Genomic DNA, 23,081 nt, shown 5'->3' with positions numbered 1-23,081 from the left:
AACTACAGAGACAGAATCATTGATCCTGAACGTATTGATCATCATGACAGACGATCAATTAACGTCTTTGTGTCAGAATTTAATCATTTTAATGAAACTTTAGTTATAAAAGTTTCAGATTTATTTCTTTAGATTCTGATTACAAATATTTTGTTGTTTCCATTTAAAACAAACTCAAAGATTTATTCAGATTCTTTAAGACTTTATTGATCGATGTTCAGGTTCTCTTGAGGTTGTTGAAGAACTCTTCCAGAACGTTCTCCAGCTCGTCCTCGCTGTAGTCTCTGACCACGAACAGCCCGCCGTCATCGGCTCCTCGAATCATCGCAGAGAGACCTGCGCACAGACAGGAAGTGACATCACATCACAAACTCCACAACAGGAAGTACTAACATGACCTCAACTCTGTCTGCTGCGAGTTCCATTACATCCAATAATACTCGAGTACTTCTAAAGTAACTGATCATCAGATAAACTGAAGGATCATTGATCCTCATCAATAATATCAGATCCAGTCTGACAGGAGGGAAGGAAGGAAGGAAGGAAGACAAGAAGGAAGACAAGAAGGAAGGAAGGAAGGAAGGGAGGGAGGAAGACAAGAAGGAGGGAGGGAGGGAGGGAGGAGGGAGGGTCCTCACATCGCCCTGACGACGGTCTGAACAGACAGAAGATTTTCTTCTTCATGTCGACGGCCCGGCCGAGCTCGTATCCAACGCCCAGAGACGGCTGTGTCACCTCCGCCACGACCACTGAACACACACACACACACACACACACACACACACACACACACACACACACACACACACACACACAGGTCAGAGGTCACACACCTGGAGACACACTCCATTAATCGACCAATCAGTGGGTGATCAGGCTCACCGTCAGACTGTCGCAGCCAGTCCACGTCTCGGTCATGGATGGCTCGGTCTCCTGCTGCTGAGGCGTCCTCTCCTGTCCAATCACAGCGCAGCAGCCACACATCTCATTAACATTTATCTGATACCTTTAGTTACTGGTTACTTTACAGATTACAGATTACATGCTGCATCACATACAGGAATGGAGCCTCTCATCAGATCACCGATTGTGATGATCAGCTGACTCAGTTTATACATACATGTAATATATGGATCAGTTATTTTACTGATACTTTTCTTCATTAAAGTTGTAATCTGTAACTATGTTTGGTTATATTTGCTAAAATTGTCATTATGATCTGACAGTAGAATCAGAAACAGGCCAGCTGTCTGTGGCTCCGCCCAGCGGCTGTAATCTGATCTGCAAGAATCCACAACCAATCAGAGCCAAGGGGCGTGTCTGAGAAGTGTCAATCATTCTCGTGCATACTGCTGGCAGCCCCCCTCCCCCACACAGGTGCAGTGTCTGCTCTCACCTGGTCAGATACGTTCAAGCTCAAACTGTAAACAATGGAGGAGAACAGACAACAACAACAACAGAGCAGAAACAGGCTCCACGTCAAAGAGAAGAAACAAAAAGACTGATGAAGAAAAGCAGAGTAAAAACAAAGAACTGGACCGAGCCAGAGAGAAAACAAGGATACATATCAGAGCATCATGTCAGAGGTGGAGGAGCTGCAGGATCTGTCAGGACATACCTGTGCTGGACAGGTGAGGACACCTGCTGGATATATGTTTCATTCTGTTTTAACCACAAGGCTAAGATGGCGGCGGTACAGTAATAAATAGCACATATCGTATGAAGGTAGATCTGTTTCTTTATTATTCAATCAAAAAAAAGTTTGCTTCAATCAAAATATATATTTTCAATGAAAAAAACCTTCACTTCAATCAAAAAAACACTTTTCAATCAAAGAAAAAAAGTGTTTGAATGCAAAAATATAGTTGAGACTCAAAAAAATGCATTTGAACTGTTTTTCTTTGATTGAAAATGTTTTCTTTGATAGAAGTGAAGGTTTTTTTGTGTGAAGCAACTTTTTTGATTGAAGTAATGTTGTTTTGTGTTTGGGCCATATTATGGGTAGGACATTTGTGTCTTTATAATTCAATGAAAAAAGAAGTTGCTTCAAACAAAAAAAAATATTTTCCATAAAAAACATCACTTCAATCAAAAAAAAAAAAAAAAACTTTTTCAATCATAGAAAAAAAGTTTTTGAATGCAAAAAAAATATTTGAGACTCAAAAAATTGCATTTGAACACTTTTTTTTATTGAAAATGTTTTCTTTGATTGAAGTAATCTTTTTTGTGTTTGGGCCATATGATGGGTAGGACATTTGTGTCTTAATTATTCATTCCCAAAAAGGTTGCTTCAATCAAAAAAAATATTTTCAATCAAAGAAAAAACTGTTCAAATGCAAAAAAAAACTGAATCCCCCCCTAAAAAAAGAAAATCATTTGAAGTGTTGTTTTCTATTGAAAATATTTTTTTTAGATTTGAAGTGATTTTTTTTTTTTGAATGAAGTGAAAAAAGTTTTGAAGTCGTTTTTTTTAATTGAATTATTTTGACACAAACATCCCGCAGTGGGCAGGTGCTTCCCCATTGGTCAGACATGTTTGAGTGACAAGTGTCTACACCAACCACGTCTTTCTGACAAGCAAGTCATGGCCGCCAGCAAACCAGGGAGCAGTGGTGGAGTTGTTGTTAACTACAGCATTAAAATGATTGGTGTCATGTAATTAGCCTACTCTGTTTGATATTTCGATTAAACATAAAGCTTGCTAACTTCGTTCACGTTGACTAATTTGACTACTTATGGAAAATAAGCTTTTCATTCCACGTCAAAGTTGGGTGAAATATCCTAAAGTTTTATCGACTTCAAAACTTTTTTCACTTCATTCAAAAAAAAATAAATTACCTCAAATCGAAAAAAATATTTTCAATAAAAAACAACACTTCAAATGATTTTTTTTTTTAGGGGGGATTCAATTTTATTTTTGCATTTGAACAGTTTTTTCTTTGATTGAAAATATTTTTTTTGATTGAAGCAACTTTTTTGGGATTGAATAATTAATACACAAATGTCCTACCCATCATATGGCCCAAACACAAAAAAGATTACTTCAATCAAAGAAAACATTTTCAATAAAAAAAAAAAGTTCAAATGCAATTTTTAGAGTCTCAAATATTTTTTTGCATTCAAAAACTTTTTTTCTATGATTAAAAAAGTTTTTTTTGATTGAAGTGATTTTTTTAATGGAAAATATATTTTTTGGTTTGAAGCAACTTCTTTTTTGACTGAATTATAAAGACACAAATGTCCTACACATAATATGTATAAATAATAAATAATAATTTTTTGATTGAAGTGAAGGTTTTTTTATTGAAAATATATATTTTGATTGAAGCAAACTTTTTTTTGATTGAATAATAAAGACACGAATCTACCTTCATAATATCGCTGTACGATGTTGCAGTCAAGCTACGTAGCTTGTTGGCAAATCTAGCTTGTTAGCTTGTATGCTAACTCTGGTGTTTAGCTTTGTGTTTATGGCTGCTGGTTAGCAAAAGTGTCTTTCAGGTGAGCGCAGTTATAATATGTGTTCAGGAGCTCTGAAGTGGTTGAACTAGTTTAGAGAAATAACGTTCCTCATGCTTCAGGAAGGCAGCAGGTGCTGATGATCACCTGAATGATCACCTGGTAACTCGTCTGCAGAGATGTGAGGAATATTGTTTGTTACTCTGGATATCTACAGTGATCTGCAGGAGGCACTCATTGTAATTTTGTTGTATTGATCAGAAAAAGAACGATCAGGGCTCATGCTGTTGTTGTTATTTTGAATGCTGTCTCGGTCATCTCTGTCCTCTGTTACCATGGTTACAAGCCTGCTCAACATCAGATCCTAAAAGACTTCTAACACACTGATTTACTGCAGCGACTATAATTCTGATTCTGACTTTACTTCAGTGTAACTGGATCACAGAGTAACTGTCAGGTAATCACAGTACACATGTGTAGTACTGTGTGTAGTACTGTGTTTAGTACTGTGTGTAGTACTGTGTGTAGTTCAGTGTGTAGTTCAGTGTGTAGTACTGTGTGTAGTACTGTGTGTACTGTGTGTAGTACTGTGTGTACTGTGAGTAGTACTGTGTGTAGTACTGTGTGTAGTTAAGTGTGTAGTACTGTGTGTAGTACTGTGTGTACTGTGTGTAGTACAGTGTGTAGTACTGTGTGTAGTACTGTGTGTGTGTGACCTCTGACCTCTGTCGCTGAGCTCGGTGCTGCTCACGTGCTCGGTCAGCACGGTCCCGTAGCTCTGCAGCTTCTCTACGATCTTCCGGTACAACAGCACGTCATCTCTGCCGCCGCGGATCGACCCGCAGAAATACACCTTCATCCTCCTGTCTGTCTCTCACCTGTCTGTCTCTGTCTCTCTCTGTCTCTCCTGCAGGCTGACTGTTCCCGCGCTGGATGTAAACGAGGCTCTACGTGGTGACGTCCCAACCGTCTTTGCCGCCCTGAACAGTGTCTCGCAGGTACGTCACTGTAAACAGTGTATTTTCTCCGTTCTGATTGGCTGAACCTCCGCTGGCTGCACTCCTCGGCCTCTGATTGGTGCAGAGCAGAGGCGTTGTTGGCGCTGCCTGTCAGGCCTCGCGCAGGGTAAAAAAAAACCCTTGTTACAAAACAATTTTCAAAGTAAAGGTTCAACTGACTGATTCTCCAGAGACTTCCCGATATGCTTTCCAAAATAAAAGTTCTTGTGTCCGGCTGCACCACCTTGTTGTGCGTTTAGAAGCAGAAACTTAAAAAACATTAAAACTAGTGGTTAAAGGAGCAGTCTGTAGTTTTGTGATGAAATGTTAATGAGAAGAGAACGATCCTCATTGGCTGATTTCTCTTTCTGCCTAAACAAACTATATAAACAAACTGTTTATATGTGGCGGACCCTGCCACCTCTCTCGCTTCACATAGTAATCTGGGGCCTTATTTCCCTCCAAGTATAATTCTGAGGTACCTGATGAAGTATTTATCAACATGTACTTAGAATATCAAAAGATCTGCTTCAAATATAAACAGATTTATTCCAACACTGTTAGATATCAAACAGATTCAACTTGACATTTATATATACATTTAATATGGTTCACGTAGAGAAAGAATCGAGCAGTAACTGTACCTGCAGTGCAGGATCATAGATTTATCAAATAAAATGTGTAAATCATCATCATTGTTATTGTTCAACAACTCAAACTGATAAAGTCCATAAAGTTTATTAGAGTCTGTACAGAAACTATAAATACATCTGAACATAAAACAACATAATAAAAGCCCCAAACTGAATAACAGACGATCAAAATGTACAAACATGGACAGAGAAAACAGGAAGAGATGTTTCTGTGTGTGGCCCTAAACAGCACCTCCTGGATCCTCTGTTGGCCCTCAGCGGGCCCTCAGCAGCGCCGCCTGGATCCTCTGTTGGCCCTCAGCGGGCCCTCAGCAGCGCCGCCTGGCTCCTCTGTTGGCCCTCAGCGGGCCCTCAGCGGGCCCTCAGCAGCGCCCCCTGGATCCTCAGTGTGGCGTTCAGGGTCAGCTCAGGCACGTCTCTGGCCACCCGCTGCATCGGGGCCATGTTGGGTCCTTCCAGAGAGTCCAGCAGCCCTGAAACAACAAACAGGAAGTGTGACTCTGACAGCAGGTGCCTGTTCAGTGACATGACGACAGGAAGTGATGTCATATCTGACCTTCTACGATCTTGTGGTAGGCGAAGTGCAGGTAGAGCAGGAAGAGCATGTGGAGCAGCGACAGAGTCCCACAGAGGAGCAGCCGAGGAGTGTGACCGACTGTTCGAGACAGCAGGGCCGCCACCTGACACACACACACACACACACACACACACAGTCAGATCACAGCTGAGTAAGGGGAAGCTAGGGCTGATGGGAAATGTAGTTCTCACCATGCGCAGCGTCGACAGGCCTCCCAGCAGCAGCCACAGGACGTAGAACAGGAAGTGGAAGTGGATGTTGTAGGTGACGAGGAGGACGACACAGTGACCAAACAGACCGTAACCCTGGTAACAGCACACAGGAAGTGATGTCACTCACTGACACTCCTTATGTTTGTGTAGTATGTGTAGCGTAGCAGCTGTTCTGGTACTGACCAGCAGGGAGAGCGTCTGCAGCATGGTGATCTGAGCGTTGACCAGGTACGCCAGGAAATAGATGAAGGAGGAGACGCCGAGCCAGTAACCGAAACAAGTTCCTATTGCTGTTCCCATCAGAGTGCCCTCCCTCTGCACACACACACCAGAGACATCAGGTGTCATACGTTCTGTCAGAGTGTGTGTGTGTGTGTGTGTGTGTGGGTGATCTTACAATGACTGTCCCTGACGTCTTCATCCCGTGCAGCAGGATCGCCACCAGAGTGAAGACGAGCATCAGAGGACCGTACAGCTCACCTGCAATCTTCTACACAGGAAGTACACACTGTCAGAGGACTGGACCAGGACTGGACCAGGACTGGACCAGGACTGGGACCAGAACCTGGATCTGAGTCTAGGTCTCACAGGTGTTTATGAACTTTACTTTAAGAACAAACATGTTGACTCTAAAACTGCTGACATTTAAAAGATTTCTGAGATGAGTTTGTTTTGATCTGTTTCCTGACTGGACCAGGCGAGTCAGTTTCCATGGTAACTGATGTTAACCCGCCTGGTTTCTGTCAGATGAGAACAGACAAGAAGTAGAATTGCGTACCTGGGGGAAGTTGATCATACGGACAGGTATCATGGACTCAATCAGCCTGAGAGGAGACAGTGTGCATCAGTTAGCTTCAGTTAGTATCGTACTGAGCCATAAACAGGAAACAGCTGACAAGAAACAGGAAGTAAATGCCTTACCTGCTGCGGACCTGCACCGGCTCCACGTCAAAGTACGGCCTCAGGATGTCGATGTTGGCGTACAGGTTGAAGGCTCTGGACGCCTGACGCTTCCCCGCCTGCCACACCTGAACGCACCACACAGGTCAGAGGTCAGACTGATCGACCAATCAGAACAGCTGGAACCCTGTCAGGTGTCAGGTTTCACCTCTGAATAACTAAACATCTTCACGACTCTGTTTGCTGTCAGAGTGTGCATCTCAGATCCACCTGATGTGACTGACATCATCACCTGTGCCGCCTCAGTGCTGCTGACAGGTAACACACCCTGTGGCCTCTGACACCAGGTGTTACTCACCTCGTCTGCCACCTGACGGCCCAGCTGACCCTTTATCCCCTTCATGCCCAGAAACTCCCCGTCATCTGTGTTGTCGTCCTCGGTGGCGGCGGCCTCGGCTGCCACCTCCTCCTCCTCTTTCATCCTCTGGTGCATCTCGCCCATGTCCTCGAAGCTCGAGCCCGATGTGTCGTCCATGTTCTCCATGTCGATGACGGCCGAGCCGCCGCCCTGAACACAGACACAGGAGGAACATGCAGGTTATTAACTTACTTCTTAATGAATGAAGAGTTCTACAGCAGAACAGAACTTGTGATACTTTTACTGCATGGAGCTGAATGTATATGTATACTTTTACTTTAAGTTTGAGTTAATGCAGTACTTTTACCCGCAACAGGGTATTTGCACTACTGTATTAGTACTTTAATGAGTAAATTATCAGCATTCTTCATCCCCCACCGGCCATGACGTCACTCAGGTGTGTTTGCCAGCTCGGCTGCCTGTCAGACCAGTTCCAGTCACAGTTACCTACATGCCAGACTGTTAGCTTGTTACATTAGCAAGCTCGTTGACAGCAGTAAGGTAGCCTGGTTGTTATTGGTCAGTGTGGAGGGTTAGCTTAGCTAGCATTAAGCTAGCCTGTCTGACAGGTTAGTTACCTGTTATTAAGTTACGTCGGCGTCCCGTCAGGAGGTCAGTCAGCTGATCAGTAAACACGTTAGCTGTGTGGTTAGCATGTTAGCTCACCTGGATGAGGTTATCATCGAAGCTTCCCCACGGTTCCGTGTTCGTGTTTCTGCTCCCGGAGCCCGCAGACATGTTCCCCGCAGCAGCAGCTCTCCCGGTGGGTTAGCGTGTTGTTTCCGGGTCGGTGTCGGTGTGGAAGTGTCCTCCGCTCACTGACGGACTCTCACAAGACAAAGTGTCTCAAATCTGAAGATTTCTGCTCTAAAATCTACATCACAGACACACAGAGCCGCCGCCTGACTCCGCCTCCTTCTGCTGGACACAGTCAACGTGATGACGTCACCGGGGCTGGGAACAGAAAATGTCGCGATATTCTCGTGTTTGTCAGTAAAACTTGTGTTTAACATAAAAAAACACTTTTTGACTGAACTCTTCGAGTCTCTTTTATTATTACATGAACTGTTTGGTTTGAGTAATTATTCCTCTGCTGAACATCAATCAGTTTATTCATTAATATGATTTACTGTTTGCAACAGTAGCCTTTGTGTTTTATTATTATTATGACTATTATTATTATCATATACTTAAACCATATATATCACACTGTTTATTTGGTACAATATCATGTCTATATATATATATATATATATATATATATATATATATATATATATATATATATATATATATATATATATATATATATATATATATCACTGCCACACTGTTAATTTGGTACAATATCATGTCTATATGTATATACGAGTTTATTTTATTCTATTTCTTACCTTTTTTTATATTGTTGATTATTTACTATTGTTATTGTTTTGTTTTTTTGTAATATTTTGTCTTTTGGCTGCTGTGGCACACAAACTTCCCCGTTTGTGGGACAATAAATGAATTCTGATTCTGACGACTGCCCCATAATTAACCTTATCAATCAATATCAATATTGGAATAATAATAAATACTTAGTTACCTACTCCAGTTTCTACTTACCTACAAACGTATTAACACAATGAACTCTCGTATTTTTTGCGAAGTCTCTATAAAACCGGATTATTTGCAGTGGTGGACAGTAACGGAGTAAATTTACTTGAGTACTGTACTTAAGTACATATCCAGAGGATTTGTACTTTACTTGAGTATTAGATTTCTTTGGTACTTATTACTCTTACTTGAATACATTTCCAAGACGAATAGTTTTACTTTTACTCGAGTTAATTTCTAGGAAGGCTGAAAAGTACTCGTTACTTTCAGGTCTGCTCTTTTTTTATTTTTTCTAAAATACTATTGGACACAAGCTGTGTTTGTCAAAGAAGTACCTATCACAGTGCACGCTCTCCACTGGGATCTACGTAAAAGCTGAAATACGTCATTCCTCCCCATAAGGATACCACCAAAGTAGCCACGCTCTCGACTGCGTTTGTCAAACACAAAACCGCGACAATGGCTGCATCATGTAGTTTTTTGTAAAGCAGTGATTCTCAGCCAGTGGTCTGGGGACAACATGGGTCTCTGAGGGGGTTCCAGTTCCCAACTTAGCTAAATGATAGAGAGTTAGTTGGACGCTGCAGGTTCATTTGGTTACAGTTTTAATGATTGTTAATAAACATCTGCATCTGCAACATCTGCTGTCCTCCTGTGATCCATTCATTGTATCTGTTTTTATAGGTGTTTCTGCAGGCTTTATGTAACATTGTGGTTCTAAAAGCAAGCACATCAGTGCAGGTGGTTTCAAAGAGTTCATTCTCAGAAACAAGAGTTAAAAGGTCCTTAAATTCATTTAGAAAAAATTATAGTAACTCATTAATGTGAAACATAAGAAATTTACTCTTTGTCTTACTCTTACTTTTACTTAAAGTAAATTTAAAAGCATGTACTTTTGGATACTTAAGTACCTTTAAAAGCAAGTACTTTTTTACTCTTACTCGAGTAACATGTCGACTGAGCTACTTTCACTTGTAACGGAGTAAATTTTGTCCAGTAGTATTTGTACTCTTACTCAAGTACTGGGGTCGAGTACTCTGTCCATCTCTGATTATTTGATTATTTATATCTTCCTCTGTAGGCGTGTGTTCTCTCTGTGCGGCAGCTAGAACCAGAACCAGAAGAATATTTTAAAGCAGCATTTTATAACAACAATCATTTTTAAGTTAGCTTTCAAGAGAAGTAGCAGCTACAGTAAAAACACTTTCAACCATGTAAATAAAGTGTCCCTTAGTGTCGTCAGCAGGGGGCAGTCGCGCTCCGTGCCTGCCTCGAACGGAATGTTGCTCTCAGTTCTCGCGAGACCTCTCCACCCCTGCGTGTGTATTATTTTTCCTTGACGTTATCGTGACATTGGGTGCCAGCAGGGAAAAAACGCCGGCTTACAACAGAGCCGGTTTTCAGTTTTACGTGTCACCAAACACACTTGGATATTTATGACATCGAAGTCGAGACTCCACAGCAAAGGCACGCGGTGAGTTCAACCGTCTGCGGCCCCGGAAAGGGCCCTTTTCTCATCGAACATGTCGGCTAACAGCACAGCTAACAGCTAGCTCCGCTAACAGCTAGCTCTGCTGACCTGCTACAAAGGCTAACTGTAAGCTAGCTGCTAACTGTAATTGCTGTAAAGCTGCAGGTATCTTCGGGGTGTTCTGACATTAGTTCAAAATGATTAGCATGTAGTCAGTGTTGTCACAGTTCAATAATGTTCTTGCCGATAAATCAAATCGATAATGTTATTCGCTGAACCAACACGGCTAACGTTACGTGAGCTTAAAACACTGTGACCTCCAGTTGGTGACAACATAAGATAAGAAGAGAACGTAAGATGGTTTGAGAGTTTTTGTTTCTGTAAAAAGATATTAATCGTCTGACTCCATTATTTATATAGATTTCCATTCTGTTGTTGAGGTCACGTGTTTACAAACCAAACTCGCTCCAAAAAATCTCGAAGTCTTCAGTACCACTCTAGATAAAGGTGTTATTTCGTGTAACATTTGTTTTTTAATCATTTTCCACTGAACTATGACCCACTCTGTGATTCGGCTAACAAACAATTCCCCTTTAAATATCTCTTGTAACAAGATGTCAACTTATAGACGTGATTCCTGCGCTATTCTGTCTCCTTCCGATGAACTGCAGAGCGATGAAATGATTATAAAAATAAGACATTTTATGAAAGTGAAGTGGTGCTGGGTGGATTATGAGTAAGCGGAGTTTTCCAGGAGACCTTTGAGATTCAGAGAAAAGGTGAAGTTCATCTGGCAGCTGTGTCCTCTGTCCAACACACCGGACACAAGTAAACACGCGATGTTTTTGTACGGAGTCTGGTGAACTCTGCTGACACGGCTCCATGTCACGTTTGCTGTGGGTTAATGTGAAAGTGAGTTATCAGCGGTGTCCTCTGGCCTCTGTCACCTGCTGGGTAATCACTAACAGAGAAATGTGATGAGTACGGATATGAAGGATATGAAGGAAGGAGGAGGTGCTGGCAGGCCGGCCTCCTCCGCGGGGCCCCGGCCCTCCTCCTGTGTGTACGTGCGGGCCTGTAGGCCGTGATGGCGGACAGACAGGAAGTGGTTTCCTCATTCCACTGAGCTCCGACACGAACACGCAACAATACCCGCGTTATCCGCACAGTCTGCGGCTTCAGGCAGGATCAGTGTGCGGTGTTCATCAGCTGTGAGTCACCGACAGCAGGTACGAGCCTTTATTCTGCTGCCAGCAGCTCAGATCCACATGGACCTGTGATCACTATTGTTATTATAGTTATTGATTAGAATAGTTATTGATCAGATCAGCAGTGAGACAGAAAAACAAAATATGTTTCCTGCTAATATTCGCTTTTTGAGTTAGTACTTGAATACTTTACTGAGTTAAAAGTACAAATACTATCATGTGGGAATACTTTTTTACATATAAATAAAAATTTGCATTGAAATCTTAAATGTTCTTCATGTTCCAAAGTCAAAGTATTTATTGCAACTGTCACTGAATACTGTGTTAGTACTAGATATCACTACAGACCGTTCATGTGTCGGTGTTTTATTATAGATCAAAGTCAAACCTCAGTGAAGGTTCACAGCAGTAAACTGAACGTGTCGGCTGAAAACATCGACAGGGAGATGACTGAGAACATTCACTGTCAATAATCTAAAATATGAATCGATCAGATTAATCTGTATCAAAATCACCATCTTATTGATTGATTGTGGTCCCTCTGGTTCAGTCATAAAACTTATAGACAAAAAGCGATTTATGAACCAAAACACGTTGAGTTTAATTTGATGTTAAGAGTCTGAAACTGTTTTAAAACGACGACCTCGATCAGCTGACAGACACGATCATTTAACCTGAACAGACTCGTGAGTCGGACTCTGTCAGTGTTGAATCCATCAGTTAAATTTGTTTGTGTGTCACAGATCTCACCTCTGTTCATGTCAGTCAGCTGCTGTAAACTTATTAATCAGACGGAATCAATAAGTCGTTCTAACCCTCAGAGAGCTGATCAGGTTTATTTATACAAAGAAAAACTTTATTTATGAACACAACCTCTCTAATGTTTGTACGTATTTCCACTGCGTTAATGATTGTCTAAACTGAGGATTTATCTGTTGATTCGTTGATTAGTTGTTTGGTTTCTAAAATGTCAGAAAATGTGTCAAAGATGGTCAGTTTGCTGTCACAGAGGAGGAAATAATATGTAACGAGCCACTTTGTTCTGGACTCAAACTGATCCATCAGAATAGTTGGTGATTAATTTAACAGTTGATAGCTAATCAATAAATCGCTGCAGCTCAACACTGATGAACTGTGAACAGGTATTATACGAATATCTTATAGTTTATGCTGTATTTGTTTATGAAAACTTGACTTGTTATGAAATGATCTAAAACACGTGACGTCACGTTGGACTGTGACCAGCTGAAACATCCAGGATGTGATAATCAATAGTTTCAGCTGTGATCTGTATTCATATTATTGACGAGTCCCTCAGTCCTCTTAATGAGCTGAACGATCGATCAGTAGCCGACTTCATGAGACGTCAAACAGCTGATAACGCACACACACACACCAACTCACAGCGTGTGTGTGTGTTTTATCAGCGGCTCCTCAGCTGACTGTTAACAGCTGATACGCCACAGCGCCGCACCCTGAGGCCACGCCCACTCTCCCCACTAACACAGCAGTCATGTGACACACGACCAATATGTTTGATCAGTTTGATATCAGAAAGCAGATGTGCGAGTGACATCACATCTGGATCATTTCAAAATAAAACACATCAGGAAGAAGAAAACGCGGTCAGGTGTACCTGGCAGTACTGGATGTGTGTCGCCGTGGTGACTGTGGTCCAGCCGGGTCTATAAACAGCTCAGTGGTCTGACTGGTTTGATCCCAGTGAGTGTTGAGCTCAGTGGTCTGACTGGTTTGATCCCAGTGGGTTGTGGTGACCAGCAGCTCTCTGACCAATCACAGAGCACAAAGCAGCAGTGTTGAAAAACAGCTGGAGCTCAGTTGGCGTCTGAATCGAACTCTGATCTGTGGTCAGCTGACTCACACCACAACAACAGACGCAGTGAATCCTCACCTGTCAGGACTCACCTGTTCAGTGTGCTGAGTCAGCAGTGTGGTCGCTGTCTCATGCTTTTATTCTGTTTTTAACTGAAACTGTGGCGGGACACCGATCAGGAGACGGGCGTCTCAGCACTTTGTGTGGTATAAATAAAGTTTGCTGTTATTATGGATCAATAATCCTCGTCTGCTGCAGTGCTCCACTCTGAAGCTCAGAGGTGACGTCTGTAGTTTCTGTAGAAGTTAAAGCAGCCAGTTCACTACTGAGTCGAACAAGTCAACAAAATAAACTCACTAAATGTCAAAGAGGAAATATTTTGACTCATAACAGAAAAATACAACCGTCCAAAGTCTGAACTCAAGTTTCTCTCCAACTGAACTCAGACTTCATCCCCTCGTCAGACACTCTTCATTCACACTGATGTTTGTCTCAAGATGTGTGTAACCATAATTAAATGATTAATTCAGAGCACCTGACATCAGAAGTTAAAACAGGTGTTCTGCTGTTTAAATTCTGATGTTTGTCATGAACATACGACTGTGACGTGAGAGAAGGAAATTAAACTAACACACATTTCTTTATCTTCATTATTGATAGAACATAATATGAAGAATGTGAAGAAGCAGTTTGTGTCTGATGGGATTGAACGTTATGAACGAGTTAGTGATGAGAGAGGAAACAGACGGGCTGATGGGAGTTTAGATGAAAAGCAGAAGTGAAGAAGAGTGGAAGAAGAAAACAGAAGAGAAAGTTTCCTCCAGCTGAAGTTTTCATAAAATCCCTTAAAAAAGCCCCGTAGTTATTAATGGAACTCCAGCTGTTTTCCTGACATCGCAGTGACATCATCACTTCGCGTTCCTCCTCATTAAATTCCAGTCCGACCTGTTTTATTTTAACACTGTTTCCTGTTTCCTGTCAGGATGGCGTCCGAGGTGTCAGCGAGCGGCAGTCTGAAGCAGTGTCGACTGGCTCAGGATCAGCTGGAGGACGCCATCAACAGCGTGACGAAGGCCGAACAGCAGCTGAGAGAGAACAGCAGAGAGGTCAGCACCTTCATCATCATCATCATCATCTGTCTGTCTGTGTGTCTGTCTGTGTGTCTGTCTGCCTGTCTGCCTGTCTGTCTGGTCCAGGTAGGACAGGTGAAGGTGAGACAGGTGCACACCTGATTCAGTGAGCTGCAGACGTCACGTGACTCTCTGAGTCAGTGTTGAGTTGATCGTTGTGTTTCTGCTGCTGATGATCAATAAGTTGATCGACAAGAACCCATCAAGAGTGTGTGATGGTGATTTCTGATCATCCAATCGGCAGTTCTGAGACTTGTTTGACGTGTGTGTGTGTGTGTGTGTGTGTGTGTGTGTGTGTACTTTGGTCCTGCACCTGTGGTCGCTGTGGTGATCCGGGCGCAGTTAACCAAAGACATGTTAGATTGTGTGTGTGTGTGTGTGTGTGTGTGTGTGTGTGTGTGTGTGTTGGAGGTGTGTGTGTGTGTGTGTGTGTGTGTGTGTGTGTGTGTGGAGGTGGAGACAGCATATAAAAGAATGGAGAGAGAGAGAGAGCAGGGTGTGGTCGAGTGAGTATATAACAGAGTGTAGAGAGAGAGAGAGAGCATGTTCAGCTCCTGAGCTCACCTGTGTCCTGCTGCAGCTTCAGGTAAACTCACTCTGTTCACTGACTGATCGTTGCAGACTGGTGTGTGTGTGTGTGTGTGTGTGTGTGTGTGTGTGTGTGTGTGTGTGATGGAGCTGTGCCTCAGTAAACACAGAGACCTCTTCAGCTCTCAGCTGTGTCTCTGCAGGACTGAATCAGGTCCGTCTGCTCTGTAGTCCAGAGACACTCTGACGGAGGAGGATGAAGTTTTGAGGTGCTACAGTTGGTCAGGACGGACTGGAGCAGCTGAAGAGGTCGGTGTGTTTACTGGGACACTACAGTCCAGACTCTGTTAGCACCGCTGCTAACCACAGGAGGAGGAGCTGAGAGTATGATGGTACCAAACGGACCAATCACAGTTGTTTCAGTGTGTGACGCTGCAAAGTGTGTGTGAGGAGACGACGTAGATTCAGCACAAAAACTTAAAACGAGCTGCAGTGAAGGTATTCATGTAGTGATGTCATGATCCTGAACTCTGTCTCTGTCATGACAAATCTCAGGTGAATACCACAGCGAGAAACTGAGGGAGACTTTAAGTAGAAGACAAATATAATGACTCTTCATCACAACAGCTTCCAAGATAATTCACTGAAGAGGTTTGTGAGAAACAGCTCGTACTGGAAGAAGTTGTGTCCTCTACGGAAGCCCTGAGGGGCCAGTGAGATGATCATTTTCTCTCCTGTGTTTATGACCTGAACTAGTTTTGCAGGACGATGTTTACGAGCTCATTACTTTTCTTACAATCTGGGGAAAAGAGAAAAAAGTGTTAAGAAAAGGGAGAATTTTGTGTGCGTGTAAAACAAATGGAAAAAAACTCCAGGATAGACATCCTTCACTGGACCTTCAGGGCTTCTGTAGTCCTCTGTGATGCACTAACAGTATGAGTAACTCCAGGATGTTTCGAATTTTAATTTAAAGTTTTAAGAATATTTTGTTAATTATCAAGATGACATCATGAATCATGATGTTGGACGGAGTCAACAGTTCATGTCGTCACAGGAATCGTCCACCTGACAGAAAACTGATGGCTGTCTCACCTCTCTCACCTCTCTCTCCTGCCTGTCTCTCCTTCATCAGGTGCGTGCCGAGCTGCAGAGCTGTGTGAGTCGTCAGCAGGAGGCGTTGCGCTGCAGAGAGGTTTGGCTGCTCGGACAGATCGAGCTGCTGGAACAACTCAAGACTGAGACTCTGCAGCAGCAGCTGCACCAGCTACACTGGGTACCTGTTTACATACTGCTCATGTACTGGTTTCATGTACTGGTGACTAAACATGAGCTAACTGTGTGTCTGTGTGTTTCAGCTGCGAGGTCAGTTTGATGTGATCGTCCATCAGATGCAGAACTCCAACAACAGTAACGACCTGAGCAACCAGCTGACCAGCTGCATGGAGAAGTAAGACACACACACTCACAGACAGAGAGACACACAGAAACACACACTGAGACACACAAGACCACCAACTCAGGACAGAACCTGAGTTTATTGGTTTAGTCTCTGATGAGGAGACGGCAGACATGATGACTTCCTGTCAGACAGTAAGGATCAGCGAGCAGCCGTCTAAACGGTGATGATGTCATTGCTGTAGACGTTACACTGTGTAATCATCATTAACTTCATAATGAGACATTAAAGGATCAAACTGGTGTGTTATTTTAACTGAACCCTGTTGGACCAGACTGCTTCTAAAAATACGTGTCCTCTGATCCTCCTGATGATTTAAAGACTGATGTAGTTTCTCTTCTGGTCACTTAGTCACACGTCTTGTTTGGACCTTTAGGGCCTCTGTAGTGATCATCATTACATCATCATGTTCCTCAGCAGTGATTGGCCGTAGTTTCTTCCTCTGGTTGTCGTCGAGCTGCTCCTGTTGATGTTCAGTGGATCATATATCTGATTAATTAACCTCACCGGACAAACACAGCAGCAGTTCTGTTATTGATCTATTCTGAGAAGAACGTGTTCAACTGACTGTAACTGAAGCTTCACATTCTCAGTCTGATGATGTTCGTCATGAAGCTGACAGACGAGAGGAAACACTGCAGAGTTCAGAGTGTGTGTGAGATCAACAGTGTCTAACAGCAGGTGTGTTTGTTTTCTCCTCCTGTTGCAGGTTGTCTTCTCTCAGTCTGACTCCAGAGGAAACACCTGAGCTCCGTTTCCACGCCGACACTCGCTCTCTGAGACAGGCCATCACCTCGTTTGGCAGCATCACCGCTCAGGTAACACACACACACTCTCACACACACACACACACGTGTTGTGCCTGAGGACCTGGTGCTGATCAGCTGTTCTCTGTACTTCCTGTTTTACAGCTTGTGGAGGGCATGTCCTCTCTGAGCCCCGCCCACCAGAGAGGTCCGGTGCAGAGTTGTCCAATCGCTGCCAAGAAACAGGTACAGAACTCACCGTCAGGGTAACAGAGATACTTAGTTACTTCACACTGTAATAAACTACTTCACATGTATAAGAGACACATGACCGGGCTAGTTTAGCATGTTAGCTTAGCATGTGATAATATGACTGAACTGCACTTAAATCCTCTTAAAACAACCGGACCTGCTTTGATTTCTGTGTGTTTAAGTGACGTCACAGTGCAGTACTAGTATCTGACCACTGTACTAGTATCTGACTGCAGTACTAGAATCTGACTGCTGTACTAGTATCTGACCGCTGTACTAGTATCTGACTGCAGTACTAGTATCTGACCACTGTACTAGTATCTGACTGCAGTACTAGTATCTGACCGCAGTACTAGTATCTGACCGCAGTACTAGTATCTGACCGCTGCACTAGTATCTGACTGCAGTACTAGTATCTGACCGCTGTACTAGTATCTGACTGCAGTACTAGTATCTGACCTCAGTACTAGTATCTGACCGCTGCACTAGTATCTGACTGCAGTACTAGTATCTGACCGCTGTACTAGTATCTGACTGCAGTACTAGTATCTGACCGCTGTACTAGTATCTGACTGCAGTACTAGTATCAGACTGCAGTACTAGTATCTGACTGCAGTACTAGTATCAGACTGCAGTACTAGTATCTGACTGCTGTACTAGTATCTGACTGCTGTACTAGTATCTGACCGCTGTACTAGTATCAGACTGCAGTACTAGTATCTGACTGCAGTACTAGTATCTGACTGCAGTACTAGTATCTGACCACTGTACTAGTATCTGACTGCAGTACTAGTATCTGACCACTGTACTAGTATCTGACTGCAGTACTAGTATCTGACCACTGTACTAGTATCAGACTGCAGTACTAGTATCTGACCACTGTACTAGTATCTGACTGCAGTACTAGTATCTGACCACTGTACTAGTATCTGACTGCAGTACTAGTATCTGACCACTGTACTAGTATCTGACTGCAGTACTAGTATCTGACCACTGTACTAGTATCTGACTGCAGTACTAGTATCTGACCACTGTACTAGTATCTGACTGCAGTACTAGTATCTGACCGCTGTACTAGTATCTGACTGCAGTACTAGTATCTGACTGCAGTACTAGTATCTGACTGCTGTACTAGTATCTGACTGCAGTACTAGTATCTGACTGCAGTACTAGTATCTGACCGCCGTACTAGTATCTGACCGCCGTACTAGTATCTGACCGCCGTACTAGTATCTGACCGCTGTACTAGTATCTGACTGCAGTACTAGTATCTGACTGCTGTACTAGTATCTGACTGCAGTACTAGTATCTGACTGCAGTACTAGTATCTGACCGCCGTACTAGTATCTGACCGCCGTACTAGTATCTGACCGCCGTACTAGTATCTGACTGCTGTACTAGTATCTGACTGCTGTACTAGTATCTGACTGCAGTACTAGTATCTGACTGCTGTACTAGTATCTGACTGCAGTACTAGTATCTGACTGCTGTACTAGTATCTGACCGCTGTACTAGTATCTGACTGCAGTACTAGTATCTGACTGCTGTACTAGTATCTGACCGCTGTACTAGTATCTGACTGCAGTACTAGTATCTGACTGCTGTACTAGTATCTGACCGCTGTACTAGTATCTGACTGCAGTACTAGTATCTGACTGCTGTACTAGTATCTGACCGCTGTACTAGTATCTGACTGCAGTACTAGTATCTGACTGCTGTACTAGTATCTGACTGCAGTACTAGTATCTGACTGCAGTACTAGTATCTGACCGCTGTACTAGTATCTGACCGCTGTACTAGTATCTGACCGCTGTACTAGTATGTGACCGCTGTACTAGTATGTGACTGCAGTACTAGTATCTGACTGCAGTACTAGTATCTGACCGCTGTACTAGTATCTGACCGCTGTACTAGTATCTGACTGCAGTACTAGTATCTGACTGCTGTACTAGTATCTGACTGCTGTACTAGTATCTGACTGCAGTACTAGTATCTGACCGCCGTACTAGTATCTGACCGCCGTACTAGTATCTGACCGCCGTACTAGTATCTGACTGCAGTACTAGTATCTGACTGCTGTACTAGTATCTGACTGCAGTACTAGTATCTGACTGCTGTACTAGTATCTGACCGCTGTACTAGTATCTGACCGCAGTACTAGTATCTGACTGCAGTACTAGTATCTGAGCGCTGTACTAGTATCTGACTGCTGTACTAGTATCTGACTGCTGTACTAGTATCTGACTGCTGTACTAGTATCTGACCGCTGTACTAGTATCTGACTGCTGTACTAGTATCTGACCGCTGTACTAGTATCTGACTGCAGTACTAGTATCTGACCGCAGTACTAGTATCTGACTGCAGTACTAGTATCTGAGCGCTGTACTAGTATCTGACTGCTGTACTAGTATCTGACTGCTGTACTAGTATCTGACCGCTGTACTAGTATCTGACCGCTGTACTAGTATCTGACCGCTGTACTAGTATCTGACTGCTGTACTAGTATCTGACTGCAGTTTGTGACTCTGTCTCTGCAGAAGATGGAGGCCGGCGCTCTGGGTGACTGGCTGCTGGGAACTGCTCCAGTAACCAGCGCTCCTATTGGCTACCAGTCCAGCAAGAAGCCTGAGGATTGGCTGGTGTCACAGAAGGAGAGCCAGGTGAGACAGACGAGATCAGAAGACGTTTCATCAGACACATTTATAAAGATGATCAGAACTCACAGTGACTTCCTGTTTCTGTTTCAGACTTCCTGTCCCGTCCTGACCTCGGTGGACTTCCTGCAGGCCTGGGGTCAGCTCAGGGACCTGGAGGCGTGGCTTCTCCAGGACCACACCCCCCCCAGCAGAGAGCGGACCACCAGCAGCTGTAGCTCCTCCTTCTCCATCGAAAAGATTGACGAATCAGAGTTTATTGTCTCTCCTGAGGAAGAGGAAGAAGAGGAGGAGGAGCTGAGCGACTGGCTCATCACCCCAACAACTGCTGCCATGGAGACCATGTCAGACGCCGAGCGATGGCGGCAGGTGCTGAAGCCGTTCGCCGACAGCTGGTCATCCAGTGAATGGCTGGTGGGGTCGAGCCGACCGGCAGCCGACTGCTCCTCCTGCTGTCAGACCACCAAGGCCATGGAGATCGAGAACCTGGGCCAGCTCAAGTGCCTGAAGACCCCACCCCCCTCCGGCCCCGCCTCACCAACCACTGCACCTCCAGCAGCTCTTGAGGCGTGGCTTCAGCAGGTGGTGCCGCTGCAGCAGACCTGCAAAGCTAATGAGGTTTGCTCCACCTACTCTGACTGCGTCTGTGACGAAAACTGTGGCAAAGAAGCTCTGAGCCTCTGGCTGCTCCGGCAGGACGGACGAGACAAGAATGGAGTCCCTGTGGCCAAGAACGCCCCGCCTACCATCACCAACGCCCCGCCCCCTGCCAAGAACACCCCACCCAACACCAAGAATGCTCCGCCCACACTGCACCACAGGGAGCAGGAACAGAAGGTGAGCTGCCCTCCAGATGTTTTCAGTCATGTGACCAACAAACACTTCAGATTAAACAGAGTTTGTATTTATTATTGATGAGAACATGTTCTCCTCAGGTTCAGGCCATCCTGGAGGCCTGGCTCCACCCGACCAACACCTCCTCCTCCTCCTCCTCCTCCTCCTGCAGGACTCCTCTGCAGGCTCTCATCCCCTCCCTCTCTGGCTGGGTGGCTCCTGAGGAGGAGAAGGCCAGCAGGGAGGAGCACAGCTCCCAGTTCAAGCCCTCCTCCTCCCCCTCTCTGTTCCAGCTCCCTCTGGATCCAGAACTCTGGGTTCTTCCAGGACAGACGTGTCCTGTTGCTCCGGGGTCGGGTGGTCCGCCTCAGCCAGCTGCAGAGGAGGACAAATGGCTGTTAAAGAAGAGGAGTCAGGCTCAGGTAACAGATCAGCACACCTGTTTACCAACTGGTCGCTTCCATGGTTATTTACCGACTGTTTAACAGTTAGTTCTGTTTACATTTTTTTTTTCATGATGTGTACTGACTGTTTTTAGTCAGTGTTATACTTGCTGACTGCTTTGTTTATATACGACTTTATTTACAGATTGTTGTTAGAAACTTTTAATTAACCGTTTATTAACTGAATATTTTACTGACTTATTTATTGACTGATTTATTTATTGACTGATTTATTTACCGACTGTTTTTGTACGACTTTATTTACAGATCGTTTCATCCACTGTTTATTTGCTGACTGTTCAGAGACGATATTAAGACTTTTACTTGGTGACTATTTTGACTGTGTTATATTTACAGACTGTTTAGCTCATATACGACTTTATTTACAGACTGTTTTACTGACTTGACTTCCTGTTTCCTGTGTAGGAGCGCTTGGTGCTGCCCATGGTCTGTGACCTGTTCTCCTGTATGAAGGTGGGCGGAGACAAAGACAAATGGCTGCACAAAGCCCCTGAACAGGTGAGTCCCACCCACAGCAGACACTGCTAATGCTAATGCTAGCAGCTGCTCTGTGTTAGCAGAGACATGTATTCAGACGCCTCACTGAGCGGGTTGGCACGTTGCTGCGATACGTCGACATCGCCGCCATCTTGGATGTGGCAGCTCCGCCCCGTGAACTGATATGAGTCAATGTAGTGAACTTTATAAAGCTCCTTCTACAAAGTGCTCTAAGTTAATGTGTCTCAGTTACACATTCACACACGTACGGATATATTCAGGAAACAGAGAGGAACCAAAAACACCGTCTGTAACGTTCTCTGATGATTCTAAACGTTAACTACTCTGTAAGTGTTCAGTATGCAGGTCGGCACAAACCACAGGATGTGTTTATAATGTTCTTACAGCTGCTAATTATGTAACACTGTTACTGTGGTGATACATGACAGTTGAATACTGAATCTGTGTGTATAATAACCACATCCTGACTTGTGAATGAGCTGCCACATTTAATTTGGCGTCAACATCAATGAACGGTCCAGAGAACATGTGACAGCTCACCTGTCCGCAGGTGTGCAGTCTGTACGGTGTCTGATTGATCGTCATGGAGCTCAGTGATGATCAATAACTGTTTCTCTGACTCTTCTGCCTCCAGATGTGACGATGATGATGGATGTTTCTTCTTCTTCTCTCCTCTGGAGTCACTTTATCGCTGATCAGCGCACACGATCACAATCTAACCATCGCCGCCGCCTTCTTCCTGTGACATCATCAGGCTGAGCCGCTTCCCGCCGCTCTCCTCCAATCAGGATCAAGAACTCACCGATCATATACCTGCATTTAGAGGACAGGAAAAACTTTACAAGCCTGATTGATTATTTTAAGTAACTTGATTGAGGTAATCTGATTGTAACGTCTGTATTTGACTAACGAGATATAAAATCAATCGCTTTTATTTTATTTGGCTAAAAAACATTTGGAGTCATCAGAGACTCTTTATTGATCGATTGTTGTCAAAGATAACTGTCAGATGAACTGATGAAGACATATGAAAAACGTCCCAGAATGCATTTCATCAGCTCATTCTGCCAGGAGGAGAGGGGGCGGAGTCAGGGGAACAGGGTCATATATGGTGGGTGGAGTTAAACATAGATATAAACTAACCTTCATTTTAACAAAGCTTATTTTAAACTATCTGTTTGTATGATTTTATT

The 23,081-nt window shown here is 43.8% G+C and overlaps 3 protein-coding genes across 5 annotated transcripts; 1 reads left to right on the top strand and 2 right to left on the bottom strand.

Moving 5' to 3' along the window:
* Nucleotides 1-181: 181 nt before the first annotated feature.
* dnph1 (2'-deoxynucleoside 5'-phosphate N-hydrolase 1) lies at nucleotides 182-4,490 on the bottom strand. The gene is made up of 4 exons (XM_030441938.1): nucleotides 4,183-4,490; nucleotides 883-954; nucleotides 639-749; nucleotides 182-336 (listed from the first exon to the last, which is right to left on the bottom strand). The coding sequence occupies exons 1-4, from the start codon at nucleotides 4,316-4,318 to the stop codon at nucleotides 218-220; spliced, it is 438 nt and encodes a 145-aa protein (XP_030297798.1). The 5' UTR covers nucleotides 4,319-4,490; the 3' UTR covers nucleotides 182-217.
* A 496-nt stretch (nucleotides 4,491-4,986) lies between these two features.
* On the bottom strand, nucleotides 4,987-8,159 carry yipf3 (Yip1 domain family, member 3). 2 transcript variants are annotated; one of them, XM_030441926.1, is made up of 10 exons: nucleotides 7,884-8,159; nucleotides 7,158-7,367; nucleotides 6,821-6,927; nucleotides 6,678-6,723; nucleotides 6,297-6,389; nucleotides 6,083-6,214; nucleotides 5,879-5,992; nucleotides 5,667-5,790; nucleotides 5,472-5,583; nucleotides 4,987-5,417 (listed from the first exon to the last, which is right to left on the bottom strand). In XM_030441926.1, exons 1-10 carry the CDS (start codon nucleotides 7,953-7,955, stop codon nucleotides 5,408-5,410), a joined length of 1,020 nt encoding a protein of 339 aa, XP_030297786.1. In that variant the 5' UTR covers nucleotides 7,956-8,159; the 3' UTR covers nucleotides 4,987-5,407. The 2 variants fall into 2 exon arrangements, with proteins under 2 accessions (XP_030297786.1, XP_030297785.1); XM_030441925.1 differs by having other exon boundaries at nucleotides 4,987-5,583.
* A 1,972-nt stretch (nucleotides 8,160-10,131) lies between these two features.
* Nucleotides 10,132-23,063, top strand: ncoa4 (nuclear receptor coactivator 4). 2 transcript variants are annotated; one of them, XM_030441898.1, is made up of 11 exons: nucleotides 10,132-10,287; nucleotides 14,309-14,432; nucleotides 16,117-16,257; nucleotides 16,340-16,431; nucleotides 17,150-17,258; nucleotides 17,352-17,432; nucleotides 19,976-20,098; nucleotides 20,186-20,929; nucleotides 21,028-21,348; nucleotides 21,796-21,888; nucleotides 22,523-23,063. In XM_030441898.1, the coding sequence occupies exons 1-11, from the start codon at nucleotides 10,250-10,252 to the stop codon at nucleotides 22,526-22,528; spliced, it is 1,872 nt and encodes a 623-aa protein (XP_030297758.1). In that variant the 5' UTR covers nucleotides 10,132-10,249; the 3' UTR covers nucleotides 22,529-23,063. The 2 variants fall into 2 exon arrangements, with proteins under 2 accessions (XP_030297758.1, XP_030297759.1); XM_030441899.1 differs by lacking the exon at nucleotides 10,132-10,287 and adding an exon at nucleotides 11,355-11,513.
* The last annotated feature ends 18 nt before the right edge of the window (nucleotides 23,064-23,081 follow it).

Source organism: Sparus aurata, chromosome 15 (assembly GCF_900880675.1).
Source record: "Sparus aurata chromosome 15, fSpaAur1.1, whole genome shotgun sequence".
Taxonomy (NCBI): Eukaryota; Metazoa; Chordata; class Actinopteri; order Spariformes; family Sparidae; genus Sparus; species Sparus aurata.
The sequence above is the reverse complement of the archived record's forward strand: the minus strand, read 5'-3'. Positions and strand labels throughout refer to the sequence as shown.

Excerpts from the sequence above, each read along its gene's own strand:
- ncoa4 (XM_030441898.1), top strand. The coding sequence starts at position 10,250 with ATGACATCGAAGTCGAGACTCCACAGCAAAGGCACGCG. Across the intron at positions 16,258-16,339 it reads AGCTGCACCAGCTACACTGG|CTGCGAGGTCAGTTTGATGT; the intron begins GTACCTGTTTAC and ends TGTGTGTTTCAG. Across the intron at positions 20,099-20,185 it reads TGTCACAGAAGGAGAGCCAG|ACTTCCTGTCCCGTCCTGAC; the intron begins GTGAGACAGACG and ends TTTCTGTTTCAG.
- dnph1 (XM_030441938.1), bottom strand. The coding sequence starts at position 4,318 with ATGAAGGTGTATTTCTGCGGGTCGATCCGCGGCGGCAGAGATGACGTG. Across the intron at positions 955-4,182 it reads CACCGAGCTCAGCGACAGAG|GAGAGGACGCCTCAGCAGCA; the intron begins GTCAGAGGTCAC and ends GTGATTGGACAG. Across the intron at positions 337-638 it reads CAGACCGTCGTCAGGGCGAT|GTCTCTCTGCGATGATTCGA; the intron begins GTGAGGACCCTC and ends GTCTGTGCGCAG.
- yipf3 (XM_030441925.1), bottom strand. The coding sequence starts at position 7,955 with ATGTCTGCGGGCTCCGGGAGCAGAAACACGAACACGGAACCGTGGGGA. Across the intron at positions 6,724-6,820 it reads CCGGTGCAGGTCCGCAGCAG|GCTGATTGAGTCCATGATAC; the intron begins GTAAGGCATTTA and ends GTCTCCTCTCAG. Across the intron at positions 6,390-6,677 it reads GTATGATCAACTTCCCCCAG|AAGATTGCAGGTGAGCTGTA; the intron begins GTACGCAATTCT and ends CTTCCTGTGTAG.